This window comes from Salmo salar, chromosome 24 (assembly GCF_965601325.2).
Source record: "Salmo salar chromosome 24, fSalSal1, whole genome shotgun sequence".
In the NCBI taxonomy this organism is placed as follows: Eukaryota; Metazoa; Chordata; class Actinopteri; order Salmoniformes; family Salmonidae; genus Salmo; species Salmo salar.
Window position 1 is genome coordinate 27,497,047 of NC_138314.1, and position 18,269 is coordinate 27,515,315.

At 43.8% G+C, this 18,269-nt stretch overlaps 1 protein-coding gene across 1 annotated transcript in view; it reads left to right on the forward strand.

Moving 5' to 3' along the window:
• The window catches only part of LOC106585443 (nuclear receptor subfamily 5 group A member 2-like), a 22,204-nt gene continuing 3,935 nt past the window's right edge, over positions 1-18,269 (forward strand). Inside the window, exons 1-6 of the mRNA XM_014171645.3 lie at positions 1-208; positions 2,246-2,370; positions 2,473-2,614; positions 3,514-4,160; positions 7,838-7,957; positions 15,524-15,671. Coding sequence (XP_014027120.1) covers positions 187-208; positions 2,246-2,370; positions 2,473-2,614; positions 3,514-4,160; positions 7,838-7,957; positions 15,524-15,671 — 1,204 coding nt within the window. The 5' untranslated portion in view covers positions 1-186. The remainder of the gene's footprint in view (positions 209-2,245; positions 2,371-2,472; positions 2,615-3,513; positions 4,161-7,837; positions 7,958-15,523; positions 15,672-18,269) is intronic.

Here is an 18,269-nt window from a genome sequence, read left to right on the forward strand (position 1 = left end):
GAACGCTGGAAATGACTGCAGTTATTCGTGGAGATCACCATTATCCTAAATTATTTGTTTATTAGGCTACGAATTTGTTTTGCAGATTCGGATTGTATATGACATACAAAGTGGTCAAAGTTTTGCAGCATCTTCTTTAATAGGTTTTATTGTCATCGACGTCTAGCCTGCCTCATAGGTAATACAATGTTGGGAGAAAAGGCACAAGGTAAGTGACAAAATCCGCTAGCGGAATGTGTAGAATTGCCTGAAGCTTCGGATATGCCTACATTAACTTTTAGTTATTTGCTATTTGTAAACCCACATATACTGTAGGCTAATGCAATCTTTTATTTTGTAATATGCCTCTATTTTGTTGTTGCACGTTCATATCGAATAGCCAATTTAAAGTTATTTATTTAGCAGATAGACCAACATTTAAATAAAGATATTCAGTCTGCACTTAATTTGTTTATGTCGAAGCCTTTAACCGTATTGCAAGACAAATATTATATTAACCTGGCATATTCAGCAGTCTATTCAAGGAATAATTAATAATTAAATTCAATAGGTTCCAAAGGGGGGGGGGGGGGGGGGGGGGGAATAAAGGAAATAATAAGAAAAAAGGAAATAATAAGAAAAACAATACAGTTTTAATCTGCATTTGAAATGAAAATGGTACAAAATGAAATGCTTTCCCTTGATGTCTGACCTTGAGGTACAGAGTAGCCTAGGCTAATAGATGTAGATATATTTTTTTAAGCCGTTTGCATCTAAAGTAATTGCCAAAACAGCAAATATAGTCCAATGTGAATCAGTGAATCGAAATGAATTATACAAAATAGCCTGTAGAAAAACAAAAATATTTAAGCCTACTTATTGGATATTATCTTCCTATTTTGTCCAAAATAGTGTTAGCCTAACACCCCTTGTCGAAATGTAAGCTATTGTTTAAACGGCCTTGGAATATAATTAACTCAGGCGTTGGGTCTGCGTTTCCTATTATAGATCGAGTCTATTGATTCATGAAAAATTATTATAAAAAAGAGTAAGGACTGAAATGTGAAATAATACGCAAAAGGACCGTTGATGCGGAAGCTATAGGTCTACTAATTTCTTGTTTAAATTATTGCTGTTCACATTCATATGGCCTAAAGTCATAACTTAGTCACAGAATTAAAACTAACTCTGGATCTTAATTACGAAAACAAAACGACTGATGATTATGATAATAATAATATCGATAACAACAAACAACATGAATAATAACAAAAATGTAATAACAATCGTTATAGCCTAACTATGCTATAATAGCAGTAATAATAATAATAACGACAACGACAATAAAAATAATAATAATAATCATAACAGTATTAATAATCATAATAATAGATAGGCTATTATCACTTTCGATCATCCTCCGTTCCTATTTGACACTTTTGGTTAAAGGCATTCTCCTTAAAATGGGACATATCCGTTTATTATGTTGCAAGAAAGGGTACACTGTACCACACATAGGTTGTGTTCTCAAGATAGGTGGTCGCATCCACCGCTCATTGGCCAACCTCCCAGTAGAAGGTGAGAGAGCCCTGAGTAAAGGACATGTGCTCGTGTCGAAGCGCGCGTTGGACCGTGTTGTAGGTGTGGATTATAAAACGCGTTATTCTATCCTAGTCTGAGGCATTTCTTGATTAATAGGAATAACCACTTGGAAGAAGGGGGCGATAAAGGTAATCAACCATACACGTTATATTTGGTCGAATCCGTTTAATCATTTGCCTGTCTTATCATAAAATGTTTGTTTTTTTAGTTTTTACATTTGATTTTAATAAATCGTGAATATCAATGTTTTTATGTTTGCTTCCATGCATTATGGAATCGTCGGTCTTATTTTTGTGAAATAGTCTGAAACTATTGTCAATCAGCTGTCTGAAATACGCTAATATCACCGCAGCATCAATCTATCATATTTATTGTGGAAGTAAATGTATTTTTGCATTTTTCGCAATATATATATTAACCCACATTAAGATTATTATTAGTGAAACTATATATATTTTTAGGTTTTAAGCCTTTTGGAAGTTTGATTTAAAGCAGATATCATTTCACAGCTGCACATAATCCTACAATTTCGTCCTGCATTTTCAAATTTGTCAAGGGCCGTAAATGCATTTGATTAAGAAACTGTACATTATTTTAATTCATTTATTCGTTACATCCCTGCTTCATCCGTTTTTCTTGACCCTTGCTTTTATTTGCGAACCAGGCGTACCATTGATGGTAGGCGTAATGGACTACACCTATGATGAAGATTTGGAAGAATTGTGTCCTGTTTGTGGAGATAAGGTCTCAGGATACCACTATGGACTCCTTACATGTGAAAGTTGTAAGGTATTTTCATTTGTAATTATTCCTTTTTTCAATTTCCTTTTTTTCTTGTGTTTGTGGGTTTTGTGGCTCATCAACCTAATGTAGGATAGATATTTTCTCCAGGGCTTCTTCAAGAGGACAGTCCAGAACAAGAAGAGGTATACTTGTGCAGAAAACCAGGAGTGTAAAATAGACAAAACACAGCGGAAGAGATGTCCCTGCTGCCGATTCCAGAAATGCCTCGATGTTGGCATGAGATTAGAAGGTATGGTTCTCTTCATCTCACCCCTTCATTTGACATTATCATTGAGTCGATTTCAACCGTACTGTCCAGAAAAAAATAAGCCCTTAATGTTTTGGCATATTTTTTCATTTGGATATGATTGTATATATATGAATTTGTTATAATTTGCTATATGCCCGAAATATGTCCAACATATGGCCTGTAGGCCTCAACAGATGCTATAGCCTAATGTCTTAGTATCAGTTGCTTCTGAATTGTTTAACACTTTCGCAAAAGTTGTAGTGGTATCTTTGTTTTGAATTAGGGACAGACAATATACAGAGTTGAGAAGTTTAGCGTCGGTGATTTTATGGGGCGCAAAAACATGAAGTGGCCGGAGCGCGGAGCACACCAGTGATTCCCACCCAGGCTGTGATGTGAAAATGTAGCACCTGTTTCCGCGGAGAAATGACACATTCTTGATTTTCTAGTAAAACTCTGGGCTTCTCGCTGTGGTTTTAAACGGAGACTTAATATTTACATCAACACGGTACCATTGTGTAACAGCAAAGGCATTAGCGTATGTTGTGTATGGTACATTTTCAAAAAGAGAATTGTGTAATAGAATAAAGTAGTATGATACCCGTGTGGTTGTTTTACGTAGATTTTTACGAAAATTGATTCAGGAAACTGCAAAACACATATTCCTGACTAAATTAGGCTATTTTCCTGTGCACTTGTTATGGCTGTATTTGCAGTGATATATATTTGAATATTTGCGCTATCCTCTTTATAAGGATAGCGCAAATAATTATTTTTCATGAGGAGCATTTTACCATGATATCCTTCCGGCTATAGTAGCATAGTAACAATTTCCATGTAAAGACCCTCTGTTGTTGACATAGTTCTGTTTCCCCACTCCTTGTCTCTTTCTGTGACAGCTGTGCGTGCAGACCGCATGCGTGGGGGCAGGAATAAGTTTGGCCCCATGTACAAGCGGGACAGAGCCATGAAACAGCAGAAGAAGGCTTTGATACGTTCCACGGGCTTCAAGCTGGAGTCTGCTCCTCCACAGCTCTCCCCTGTACAGACTAACTATGGCTTCACTGGCACCCTGCACAGCCTCCCATCCCTCCCCAAAGGCCTCATGCCCTCCATCACCCCCACAGACTATGAGACCAGCCTCTACGGACCCTCCTCCCTGGGGGTGGCCATGCAGCCCCATGGACCCCTGACTACCCAGTACCAGTGCACAGCATTCCCCAGCAGGGCCATCAAGTCTGAGTACTCTGACCACCACACAAGCTCCCCAGAGTCTCTGGTGGGGTACCCCTTTCCGGATGTGTACCCCTCCGGAGGCTCCCCACAGCCTCCCACCCTCTCCCCCCTGGTGCTAGAGCTGCTGCGCTGCGACCCAGACGAGATGCAGGTACAGAGTAAGATCATGGCCTTCCTGCAGCAGGAACAGAGTGGCCGGGGCCGGCAGGACAGGCTCAGCACCTTCAGCCTCATGTGTCGCATGGCTGACCAGACTCTGTTCTCTATAGTGGAGTGGGCCAGGAGCTGCATCTTCTTCAAGGAGCTCAAGGTAAGCTTCCCAGACCCTGTCCACACAGAAATGATAGGAGAGACATGCACATTTAGAAATAATTCTTAGAATAATGATCACAGTATCATATCTTATCATTGTAATGATCTTATTATTCCACTTCATTCATAAGTGATATCAAGAATATTGAAGATAACATTTTTCTTGATCCTCTTTCTGAAGCCCTGCACCCACACACACATTATGGCAGTAAAGAACAAAGGCCTGTGTAAAAATGTTAGATTTACTATGACAGATAGTTATCATTGTTTCTGTCCCTCCTTGTTTCTGGTGGAGGCACTCAAATAGAGCAGCAGTTAAAGAGGTGACATCATAACCCACTGTACCTCCCTCGGGGTAATGATTTGGGATGCATCACTGTCCATGTCAGATAGGCCTTATACTTTGAGTCTCTTTGTCAACTGAAGGGTGTAATTGAGTTGTGCCATACTTTACAGCATGAGTTATGTCTCCAGTCAAATGTTACTCCCGGTCCCAACAGGAGAGTGAAATCAATAATGTTGTTTGACACTGTGGTGACTGACCAGAGGGGTATACTACGAAGGAAGCTAGATCTACTCAGGGTTTTCTAAAGCTAGCCAGCTTCAGTTAGCTTCACATTCCATCTAAGGCTTCATCTGTATACTACGATGGTGGATATTGCTCATCCGCCACGTGGCTAGTCGAATGCCGAACTCTTCATGGAGACAATGCTGTAGCATCAATCCATGGGCGAGTCAGTGACACATTTTAATTTGTGTAGAAATCAAAATGAAACACAATTTATGTAGCAAATTCAGCAGGCTACGGTGTGAAATAGGCTTTTAGAAGTGCCGTCTTTATTTTATTACTTATCATTAATACTGGCTTTGGTGTGCACAAGCAACATTTTCCCCACTCCCATCTATAAAATAATTGTATTAAGTAATATCTACAAAAGTTTTACCGTGCGTGATGTTTCAAATGCGTTCTGTCATTACTAAATGTGTAATGTGATAGGTATTTTAAAATTAACATTGTAAAACAAAAAACAAAAGATATGAAGGAGATGATGACGCAATCTTTGCGAAAGGGAGGGAATCTGATTTCCTTGGTCCTCAACTCGCGGCTCAGCCACTTCATTCAGGATAAATGGAGTAAGCTCTGAGTTAACCTGCAGGTTAGTTCTCAGGATTCGTTGCCATATAAATGTACCTGGTTAAAAGGTTAGCCACTTTCGTGGTACCAGTTATCCCGAGATGAACTCAGGGTTGACCAAAGTTACCTCGATAACTCCTCAAACCTGATTCGTAGTATAGGCCTCTGGGGCCTAAAGGAAACAATGCATGCTGGTGTTGATGAAGGCTGACCAGTGATATTTCTCAATGCTCACTGTGCTATTCATTTTATTGATGCTGTCATCGGCCAGAGAATAGCTTGCGACGGGAACTTACTAAAACATTGTTTGCTCTTTGCCATGTATTATTCGAAAAATATTTAGCACCCATCTGAATTGACGTGTATTTAGAAGCAACTTTTTGTCACATTATTGTTATTTGTCTGTTAGCCTTATCTGTGAGACAGTGAGTCCATTGTGTGGTGAGATAGGAACATAGTATCTATGTAAAGACTGTGTCATGGGGACACACACAGTGGTCCCATTCTTCACTTTAATTTACTCTTTTAACTGGCTTATTTTATAGTCGGTAGGCCTATATGCCTCTGAGGACCCATGTTCTGATGCAGTGATCAGTGGCCAGTAGTAGTTACGGCAGCATCATCAGCATTATGGAGTTAGACCTGACTGGAGAGGAGGATTCTGCCCCTGGATAAACAACAGTCTGAAAAATAGCTTAAATGACAGTGATGGGGTTTTGTTTTATATACAATATGAGAAAATGGCCAGCATATTTGATTTGATGTAATCGTGTGTAATCTAATCTAGCTATGGGATTATGATTATGGAAAATTGGAGAGACAGTTTAGTGTTGCCTCTGGCGTGTTGATAGTGCAAAGCCAAGTGTAACATTTGAACTGCATGGATTTCAGTCATGTTACGTACCTGTGATGTATCCTGGCTAAATTGCAACCAATTGTGAGGTTGTAGACGTGAACAGTGTGAGGCGAGCACAAAGCGGTGGATGTTTGCCAGGAGAGAGAGCCTCCTGCAGAAAGAGCTATCTCTCTGAGTAATTACATTCCATCCAGACGATAACAGGGGAATGTCAGCTCTCTCTCCACGGCCCAGTATTTTATCTCTCATTGTTCATATTTGCAGAGGAAAAATTGAGCTATCATCTGCTAAATTTACCTTGGGCATTGCCAGTATGTTTGTGTCAGAAACTGCCCGTTACTTGAGTTTTTACATACAGTATCTGACATTAACATACCTGTAGCATATGATCAGACATCATTACGTGCATGCAGGGTTGGTGCATTGTAGCAGCCCTTTACTAAATGTTGATTAAAAGAAAGATATATATTTATTGTTCCCTTTTTCCCACCAACTAACAAACAGCCATACACCACAGCATTACATACTCACATGATAACGGACAATGTGAGATGTAGGCGCTAAAACAAAAGAGAGATAGCTCCAGAGACAAATGATTGGGTTTCTTTTAAGGGAAAGGGGATGTGATTGGGTAAGGGAAAAGGAGCAGGTGGGTCTTCAGATTGGCGACTGATTGGCGACTGATTACTGCCACCTGTGACTAGGGCAGAAGGAGAGAAAACAAATACACACAGGATACATGTATCCGTAACAGATGGTTTTAGACCTGTCCGTCTGATCTCCAAAGCATCTGTATTGGTCTCAAAGCCAAATTATGACAGTTATGGAATGGCACTGAGTGAGGCAGGTTTATGCTTCCCTGTTTCTGCCAGCCAGGGGGGACAAGACTGAATGTCCCTTGACTGAACGTTCACTGTGTGTATGTGAGTGTGTGTGTGTGTGTGTGAAATGTTGTGTCTGTGTGCCGAATCCTCCTTGAGAAGAGGTACTGTATGATGAATCAAGCTGTTGTGTGTTGGTCCTGTAGCTCTGATTGGGAGCAAGATTGGACTCCTCCTCTGGACAGATATATAGTTCCATTGAAGGGGTAGTAATTCTGTCATCCCCATGCCAGATGAATGTGTGTCCTGGTGCTATTTGGGGGCTTCAGGAACGCTCTGTGTCACCAGCTGCAGATTACTGACAGTGTCGTCCTTCGACACCCAGAGTATATGTGCTAGCAATGAGGAGCATCCAATCACTCCCCCCCCCCCCCCCCCCCCCTTAATGGGCGGGAGCAAGGGAGGTGACGGAGGACAGGGAGCGGTGAGGAGGTGGGAGAGGTCATCTCTGTGGCTCGTAAATACAACGTGAGGATGCACGAGACACTGACACCAGCCCCAGATGCTGGAAATATGGCACAAGGACCCTCATCTTCCTCTCTGGGTTTTATAGTCACCCCATTTATCTGTCCATGTAGCTATGTGTGTTTCAGGTGGGACCACACTATCCCATGTGGATGCTAGCTTTTAAGGGGGTTGATGTTAGATTGATGCCTGCTTGAGATTGTAATATCAGTGTAGGCTGTTTTATTTGACATTGGGTTTGACATTAGATTGGTTCTCCACTATTCCTATGCTTGGCCAGCTGTGTGGAATGAGTTTGAGCTTTGATGTGACCTGTTGTTTTCTGATTCTACTTTAAGGTAGGTGACCAGATGAAGCTTCTTCACAACTGCTGGTCTGAGCTGCTGGTCCTGGACCATGTCTTCAGACAAGTGCAACATGGGAAGGAGAGCAGCCTGCTGCTGGTTACTGGCCAGGAGGTAAGCAGCCTTGCAGTTCCAACATAAAATTAATACAATCATACATTCATGAATACCAGACACACACACACACACACACACACACACACACACACACACACACACACACACACACACACACACACACACACACACACACACACACACACACACACACACACACACACACACACACACACACACACACACACACGCGCGCGTCGTTACAAATACACAACCTCTATGGATAGCAATACATTTTTTTCTTTGTTGTTGCAGTAATGTGTATCTATACAGTACTTACTGTTATTACACTGTACCAGTGTTATTACCACACATTATTTTAGTGACAGAATATAAAGTGGGACTACACTGAGTGTACAAAACATTAAGAACACCTGGTCTTTCCATGACAAAGACTGACCAGGTGAATCCAGGCAAAAGCTACTGTATGATCCCTTATAGATGTCACTTGTTAAATCCAGTTCAATCGGTGTACATGAAGGGGAGGAGACAGGTTGAATAAGGATTTTTAAGCCTTGAAACAAAAGAGACATGAATTGTGTAGGTGTGCTATTCAGAGGGTGCAAGAGATAAGGGATATGGGTTGTAGGTGTCAGGTGCACCGGTTTTAGTGTGTCAAGGACTGCAACGCCGCTGGGTTTTTCACACTCAATAGTTTTCCATTTGTATCAAGGATGGTCCACCCCCAAAGGACATCCAGCCAACTTGATACAACTGTGGGAAGTATTGGAGTTAACATGGGCCAGCATCCCTGTGGAACGTTTTCAACACCTTGTAGAGTTCATCTGAAAATGGCGCCAGAGGGGATGGCTGCCGTCTTATCGGCTTTTAACCAACCATGCTATTTTGTTAGTTTTTTTCACTTTGTTCGTAACTTGTATTGTATATAATGTTGCTGCTACTGTCTATTATGACTGAAAAGAGCTTCTGGACATCAGAACTGCGGTTACTCACCTCAGATTAACGAAGAGTTTTTCTTCAATGAGTCAGATGGGAGGGATATACTACAGACACCCGACCATGCTCAGATCCCTGTCATTTGCCGGAGAAGGAAACAGAGATTTTGCAGAACAAGATCAGGGTGCCTTGTGAGGATCAGGTGATGAGTGGCTAATCTGCCTTTGCCTTCTGTCCTGCTAACTAACGTTCAATTGCTGGAAAATAAATGGGACAAACTGAAAGCATGTATATCCTACCAACAGAACATTAAAAACTGCAATATCTTATGTTTCACCGAGTCGTGGCTGAACGATGACATTAAGAACATACAGCTGGCGGGTTATACACTCTATCGGCAGGATAGAACAGCAGCCTCTGGTACGACACGGGGCGGGGGCCTATGCATATATGTAAACAACAGCTGGTGCACGATATCTAAGGAAGTCTCAAGGTTTTGCTCGCCTGAGGTAGAGTATCCCATGATAAGCTGTAGACCACACTATCTACCTAGAGACTTTTCATCTGTATTTTTCGTAGATGTCTACATACCACCACAGACCGATGCTGGCACTAAAACCGCACTCAATGAGCTGTATACCACCATAAGCAAACAGGAAACGCTCACCCAGAGGTGCCGCAACCAGAGGGGAAAAAATTCTAGACCACCTTTACTCCACACACAGAGATGCGTACAAAGCTCTCCCCTCCATTTGGCAAATCTGACCATAATTCTATCTTCCTGATTCCTGCTTACAAGCAAAAATTAAAGCAGGAAGCACCAGTGACTCACTCTAGAAAAAAAGTGGTTAGATGAAGCAGATGCTAAACTACAGGACTGTTTTGCTAGCACAGACTGGAATATGTTCCCGGGATTTTTCCGATGGCATTGAGGAGTACACCACGTCAGTCACTGGTTTTATCAATAAGTGCATCGAGGACGTTGTCCCCACAGTAACTGTACGTACATACCCCAACCAGAAGCCATGGATTACAGGTAACATTCACACTGAGCTAAAGGCTAGAGCTGCCGCTTTCAAGGAGCGGGACTCTAACCTGGAAGCGTATAAGAAATCCCCCTATGCCCTCCGACGAACCATCAAACAGGCAAAGTGTCAATACAGGACTAAGATCGAATCGTACTACACCGGCTCTGACACTCGTCGGATGTGGCAGGGCTTGCAAGCTAGTACAGACTACAAAGGGAAGCACAGCCGAGAGTTGCCCAGTGACACGAGCCTACCAGATGAGCTAAATAACTTCTATGCTCGCTTCGAGGCAAGTAACAATGAAACATGCACGAGAGAATCAGCTATTCCAGATGACTGTGTGATCACGCTCTCTGCAGCCGATGTGAGTAAGACCTTTAAACAGGTCAATATTCACCACAGGGCCAGATGGATTACCAGGACGTGTACTCCGAGCATGCGCTGACCAACTGGCAAGTGTCTTCATTGACATTTTCAACCTCTCCCGGTCTGAGTTTGAAATACCAACATGTTTCAAGCAAACCACCATAGTCCCTGTGCCCAAGAACACTAAGGTAACCTGCTTAAATGACTACCAACCCGTAGCACTCACATCTGTAGCCATGAAATGCTTTGACAGGCTGGTCATGGCTCACATCAACACCATTATCCCAGAAACACTAGACCCACTCCAATTTGCATACCGAACCAACAGATCCACAGATGATGCAATCTCTATTACACTCCACACTGCCATTTCACACCTGGACTAATGGAACACCTATGTGAGAATGCTATTCATTGACTACAGCTCAGCATTCAACACCATAGTGCCCTCAAAGCTCATCACTAAGCTAAGGACCCTGGGACTAAACACCTCCCTCTGCAACTGGATCCTGAACTTCCTGACGGGCAGCCCCCAGGTGGTAAGGGCAGGTAACAACACAGCCGCCACGCTGATCCTCAACACGGGGGCCCTTCAGGGGTGCGTGCTCAGTCCCCTCCTGTACTCCCTGTTCACTCATGACTGCACGGCCAGGCACGACTCCAACACCATCATTAAGTTTTCTGATGACACAACAGTGTAGGCCTGATCACCGACAATGAAGAGACAGCCTGTAGGGAGGAGGTCAGCGACCTGACCGTGTGGTGCAAGGACAACAACATCTCCCTCAACATGATCAAGACAAAGGAGATGATTGTGGACTGCAGGAAAAGGAGGATCGAGTATGCACCCATTCTCATCGACGGGGCTGCAGTGGAGCAGGTTGAGAACTTCAAGTTCCTTGGCGTCCACATCACCAACAAACTAACATGGTCCAAGCACACCAAGAGAGTCTTGAAGAGGGCACTACAAAACCTATTCCCCCTCAGGAGACTGAAAAGATTTGGCATGGGTCCTCAGATCCTCAAAAGGTTTTACAGCTGCACCATCGAGAGCATCCTGATGGGTTGCATCACTGCCTGCTATGGCAACTGCTCGTCCTCCGACCGCAAGGCACTGCAGAGGGTAGTGTGTACGGCCCAGTACATCACTGGGGCCAAGCTTCCTGCCATCCAGGTCCTCTATACCAGGCGGTGTCAGAGGAAGGCCCTAAAAATTGTCAAGGACTCCAGCCACCCTAGTCATAGACTGTTCTCTCTGCTACCGCACAGCAAGCAGTATCGAAGTGCCAAGTCTAGGTCCAAGAGGCTTCTAAACAGCTTCTACCCCCAAGCCATAAAACTCCTGAACAGCTAATCAAATGGCTACCCAGACTATTTGCATTGCTCCCACCCCATCTTCTATGCTGCTGCTACTCTCTGTTTTTATCTATGCATAGTCACTTTAATAACTATACCTACATGTACATATTAATTCAATTATCTCTACACCAGTGAACCAGCACGTTGACTCTGTACCAGTACCCCATGTATATAGCCCGGCTATTGTTATTTACTGCTGCTCTTTAAATATTTGTTATTCTTATCTCTTACTCTTTTTGTTGGTATTTTCTTGAAACTTCATTGTTGGTTAAGGGCCTGTAAGTAAGCATTTCACTGTAAGGTCTACGTAATTCAGCGCATGTGAGAAATACAATTTGATTTGATGCCCCGACGAATTGAGAGTGTTCTGAGGGCAAAGGGGGGTGCAACTCAATATTAGGAAGGTGTTCCTAATGTTTGTATGGTCAGTATATACCCACAAATAGATATGTACAGTGCCTTTTTTTCCACACCCCTTGACTTTTTCCACATTCGGATGTGTTACAGCCTGAATTTATGATGGATTGAGATTTTGTGCCACTGATTTACACACAATACCCTACAATGTCAAAGTGGATTTTTTTGTTGTTGTTGAAATGTTTACAAATTGATAAAACATTTAAAGCTGAAATGTCTTGAGTCAATAAGTATTCAACCCCTTTGTTATGTATGAGAAGCCTAAATACGTCCAGGAATAAACATGTGCGTAACAAGTCACATAATCTGTGTGCAATAATAGTGGTTAACAGGATTTTTGAATCATTACCCCGTCTCTGTACCCCACACATACAATTATCTGTAAGGTCCCTCAGTCAAGTAGTGGATTTCAAGCACAGATTCAACTACAAAGACCAGGGAGGTTTTCCAATGTCTTGCAAAGAATGGCACCTATTGGTAGATTGGTACAAACAAAAAAGCAGACACTGAATATCACTTTAGCATGGTGAAGTTATCAATTTTACTTTGGATGGTGTATCAATACACCCAGTCACTACAAAGATACAGGCGTCTTTCCTTATTCAGTTGACGGAAAGGAAGGAAACCGCTCAGGGATTTCACCATGAGGTGACTTTAAAACAGTTACAGACTTTAATGGCTGTGATAGGAGAAAACTTCGGACGGATCAACAACATTGCAGTTACTAAACAATACTAACCTAAGTGACAGAGTTAAAAGAAGTAAGTCTGTATGGAATGCAAATATTCAAAAACCTGTTTGCAATCTTTGGCGGACAAATCCAACACAACACGTCACTGAGTACCACCATTCATATTTTCAAGCATGGTGGTGGCTGCATCATGGTTTGGATCAGTTTGTCATCAGCAAGGACTAGGGATTTTTTTAGGATGAAAATAAATGGAATACAGCTATAATCACAGGCAAAATCCTAGGAAAGCCTGGTTCAGTCTGCTTTCCAACAGACACTGAGAGACAAATTCACCTTTCAGCAGGACAATAGCCTCAAACTCAAGGCCAAATATGCATCAGATTTGCTTATCAAGATGACATTGAATGTTCCTGATTGGCATAGTTACAGTTTTGATTTAAATCGGCTTGAAAATGGATGTCTAGCAATGATCAACAACCAACTTGACGGAGCTTGAAGAGTTTAAAAAGAATAATGGGCAGATATTGTAAAATCCAGGTGTGCAAAGCTGTTTTTTATAGATCGTTGAGAAAAAAAGACAATGAAATCCATTTTAATCCCAATTTGTAATACAACAAAATTGAAAAAATTCAAGGAGTGAGAACACTTTCTGCTGCCTGCTCTTGTTCTTGTGTTTGGAAGATGCAGAACAGAAAAGGAAAAAACAACCATCAGCTTGTCTCTGCAGCTTGTCTCTGCAGCTTGTAACTGACTCCTGGGTTTAGGGAGGAGAGGCGAAAGATTGCCACTGGTATTTATTTGCCTCGTGTTTAAATGAAGTTATTTTTTTCTCATAAAGACTGCAATGGAAAACAGGCAATTTTTATCTGCATACTGTACAAGGTTTGTGAGAACAGGAGGAAGAGGGGCTTAAAAGTTACACTGTATCATTCTAGAAGCTACTGTGGGAATTTGAGGATTTAACGTCCAATATGTTACATAAAATGCCAATCGCATTAATTTAGAAGGTGGTGAGAAGTTACTGCAGACTCAATGTATGGCATCTATGAACCTGTACTGAAGCTGTACTGTACTGTAATTCAAGTTGCAACACCACCACTTTTCAACCGCATTTTCATTATCTCCAGCACAATAACAGTGTCTACAACCTTTTGGTTATTGGCCCGCCACTCAACCTCTTACATCTAGACATTCCGCTAGCGGAACACCTGCTCCAATATCCAATGATAGGCGTGGCGCGAATTACAAATTCCTCAAAAATCCAAAAACTTCAATTTTTCAAACATATGACTATTTTACACCATTTTAAAGACAAGACTCTCCTTTTATCTAACCACACTGTCCGATTTCAAAAAGGCTTTACAGCGAAAGCAAAACATTAGATTATGTCAGCAGAGTACCCAGCCAGAAATAATCAGACACCCATTTTTCAAGCTAGCATATAATGTCACAAAAAACAAAACCACAGCTAAATGCAGCACTAACCTTTGATGATCTTCATCAGATGACACTCCTAGGACATTATGTTATACAATACATGCATGTTTTGTTCAATCAAGTTCATATTTATATCAAAAACCAGCTTTTTACATTAGCATGTGACGTTCAGAACTAGCATTCCCACCGAACACTTCCGGTGAATTTACTAAATTACTCACGATAAACGTTCACAAAAAACATAACAATTATTTTAAGAATTATAGATACAGAACTCCTTTATGCAATCGCTATGTCCGATTTTAAAATAGCTTTTCGGTGAAAGCACATTTTGCAATATTCTGAGTAGATCGCCTGGCCATCATGGCTAGCTATTTTGACACCCACCAAGTTTGGTACTCACCAAACTCAGATTTACTATAAGAAAAATTGGATTACCTTTGCTGTTCTTCGTCAGAATGCACTCCCAGGACTTCTACTTCAATAACAAATGTTGGTTTGGTTCCAAATAATCCATAGTTATATCCAAATAGCGGCGTTTTGTTCGTGCGTTCAAGACACTATCCGAAGGGTAAAGAAGGGTGACGCGCCCGGCGCGTTTCGTGACAAAAAAATTCAAAATATTCCATTACCGTACTTCGAAGCATGTCAAACGCTGTTTAAAATCAATTTTATGCGATTTTTCTCGTAAAAAAGCGATAATATTCCGACCGATGAAAAAATAAAAACATGGGGTTGTCTCGTGCACGCGCCCCCAGTCTCATTGTTCTCAGATCGACCACTATCCAAAGGCGCTACTGTTTTTCAGCCATGGCCTGCGAAGTCATCATTCAACGTTCTGGCGCCTTCTGAGAGCCTATGGGAGTGTTAGAAAATGTCACGTTACAGCAGAGATCCCCTGTTTTGGATAGAGATTAAGTAATAGTCAGAGAGGGCGCTTCCTGTTTGGAATCTTCTCAGGTTTTGGCCTGCCAAATGAGTTCTGTTATACTAACAGACACCATTCAAACAGTTTTAGAAACTTTGGAGTGGTTTCTATCCAAAGCTAATAATTATATGCATATTCTAGTTTCTGGGCAGGAGTAATAATCAGATTAAATCGGGTACGTTTTTTATCCGGCCGTGAAAATACTGCCCCCTATCCATAACAAGTTAACCGCTAGGCTACCTGTCACAGAGAAGCATTTTTTGGGGCATTTCTTCTTATCTTCTTAACCATAGATCGTAGAAATGCGCGATTTTTTTACATATGTAGACACTGGTTCGGTGCTGGAGAAAATGTATATGAGGTTGAAAAGTGCTGGAATTGCCCTTTAAAACCTGTATATACAGTAATACTTAATGTTGTCCTTTTGTGTTGTGTTGCAGATGGATCTGTCATCCATGGGGTCACAGGCGGGGTTGAGTCTGTCAGGCCTGGTCCAGAGAGGACAGGAGCTGGCTGGGAGGCTACTTGCCCTGCAGGTAGACAGGAGAGAGGTTGCCTGCCTCAAGTTCCTCCTCCTCTTCAATCCCAGTGAGTAGACCACATGGACATACAGTATACACGCTGTACGCTGTACCACATTAGATGGTGATTATTAGTCTTATAATATGTATATAATATAACACACTTTTATCCAAAGCGACTTACAGTCATGCGTGCATACATACAGCTCATGTATAGCTCATTACAGCTATCTCAAGAATGGAATAATCATCTTTGAAAATTACTATGGTCTTTCAAAGATTTGAATTTGATTAGGTTTGAGGTACTTCATACTTGTTTGTATCGTAGCTGTGGTTTGTATAACCCAGTGATGTGTAGTACTTAAGAATGAGAAAATAACTTTTTCAAACTTTTTGTTGGAAGTAGGTGTAACGGTCGTCGTATGAAATGGACCAAGGCGCAGCGGGTTGAGTTCTCATTTTTACTTTTAATTAGAACACTGAAAACACAAAACAAGAAAACGCACGAACGCACAGTAATGCAGGCTACACACAGCAATGCAAAAACAACTTCCCACAAAAGACAGGTGAAAACAGGGCTACCTAAGTATGACTCCCAATCAGCAACAACGATGTACAGCTGTTCCTGATTGAGAGCCATACCAGGCCAACAAAGAAATACACAACATAGAAAACCCATAGAAATACAAAACATAGAACAATCCCCAAAAACCCCGGAACACATAAAACAAACGCCCCTCTTACATAAATACATAATCCAACAAAACCCCGAACCACATAAAACAAACACCCCCTGCCACGTCCTGACCAAACTACAATAACAAATAACCCCTTTACTGGTCAGGACGTGACAGTACCCCCCCCCCCCCAAAGGTGCAGACCCCGGAGACCTCGGGCTGTAGGGCAACTCTGGCTGCGCCGATTGCGGACTGTAGGGCGATTCTCGCTGCGCCGATTCCGGACTGTAGGGCGACTCTCGCTGCGCCGACTCCGGACTGTTGGGCGTCTCTCTCGGCTCCTGACTGTGGGCCGTCTCTCTCGGCTCCTGACTGTGGGCCATCTCTCTCGGCTCCTGACTGTGGGCCATCTCTCTCGGCTCCTGACTGTGGGCCGCTCTCTCGGCTCCTGACTGTGGGCCGTCTCTCTCGGCTCCTGACTGTGGGCCGTCTCTCTCGGCTCCTGATTGTGGGCAATCTCTCTCGGTTCCTGATTGTGGGCCGTCTCTCTCGGTTCCTGACTGTGGGCCGTCTCTCTCGGTTCCTGATTGTGGGCCGTCTCTCTCGGTTCCTGACTGTGGGCCGTCTCTCTCGGTTCCTGACTGTGGGCCATCTCTCTCGGTTCCTGACTGTGGGCCGTCTCTCTCGGTTCCTGATTGTGGGCCGTCTCTCTCGGTTCCTGACTGTGGGCCGTCTCTCTCGGTTCCTGACTGTGGGCAATCTCTCTCGGCTCCTGACTGTGGGCCGCTCTCTCGGCTCCTGACTGTGGGCCGTCTCTCTCGGTTCCTGACTGTGGGCCGTCTCTCTCGGTTCCTGACTGTGGGCCGTCTCTCTCGGTTCCTGACTGTGGGCCGTCTCTCTCGGTTCCTGACTGTGGGCCGTCTCTCTCGGTTCCTGACTGTGGGCAATCTCTCTCGGTTCCTGACTGTGGGCCGTCTCTCTCGGTTCCTGACTGTGGGCCGTCTCTCTCGGTTCCTGACTGTGGGCCGTCTCTCTCGGTTCCTGACTGTGGGCCGTCTCTCTCGGTTCCTGACTGTGGGCAATCTCTCTCGGTTCCTGACTGTGGGCCGTCTCTCTCGGCTCCTGACTATGGGCCATCTCTCTCGGCTCCTGACTGTGGGCCATCTCTCTCGGCTCCTGACTGTGGGCCGCTCTCTCGGCTCCTGACTGTGGGCCGTCTCTCTCGGTTCCTGACTGTGGGCCGTCTCTCTCGGTTCCTGATTGTGGGCCGTCTCTCTCTGTTCCTGATTGTGGGCCGTCTCTCTCGGTTCCTGACTGTGGGCCGTCTCTCTCGGTTCCTGACTGTGGGCAATCTCTCTCGGTTCCTGACTGTGGGCCGTCTCTCTCGGTTCCTGACTGTGGGCCGTCTCTCTCGGTTCCTGACTGTGGGCCGTCTCTCTCGGCTCCTGACTGTGGGCCATCTCTCTTGGTTCCTGACTGTGGGCCGTCTCTCTCAGTTCCTGACTGTGGGCAGTCTCTCTACGGGGCACTGTTGCCAGAAGCTCTGGACGAGGCACTGTTGCCGGAAGCTTTGGACATGGCACTATCGTCGGAAGCTCTGGACGGGGACTGTGCACTGAAGGCCTGATGCGTGGGGCTGGCTTAGGATGCGCCAGACTAAGGACACGCACCACAGGGCTAGTGCGAGGAGCAGGAGCAGGACGAGCTGGACTGCGCTGACGCACTGTAGGCCTGGTGTGTGGGGCTGGCAGTGGAGGTACCAGACTGGAGACACGCACCCCAAGGCTAGTGCGAGGAGCGGGAACAGGACGTACTAGACTGGGCTGACGCACTGGAGGCCTGGTGCGTGGTGCTGGCTTTGGACACGCCAGACTGGAGACACGCACCTCAGGGCTAGTGCAAGGAGTGGGAACTGGATACACCGGGCCATGAGTAGGCACTGGAGGTCTGGAGCATACCTTCTGCACAACCCGTCCTGTCTGGATGGT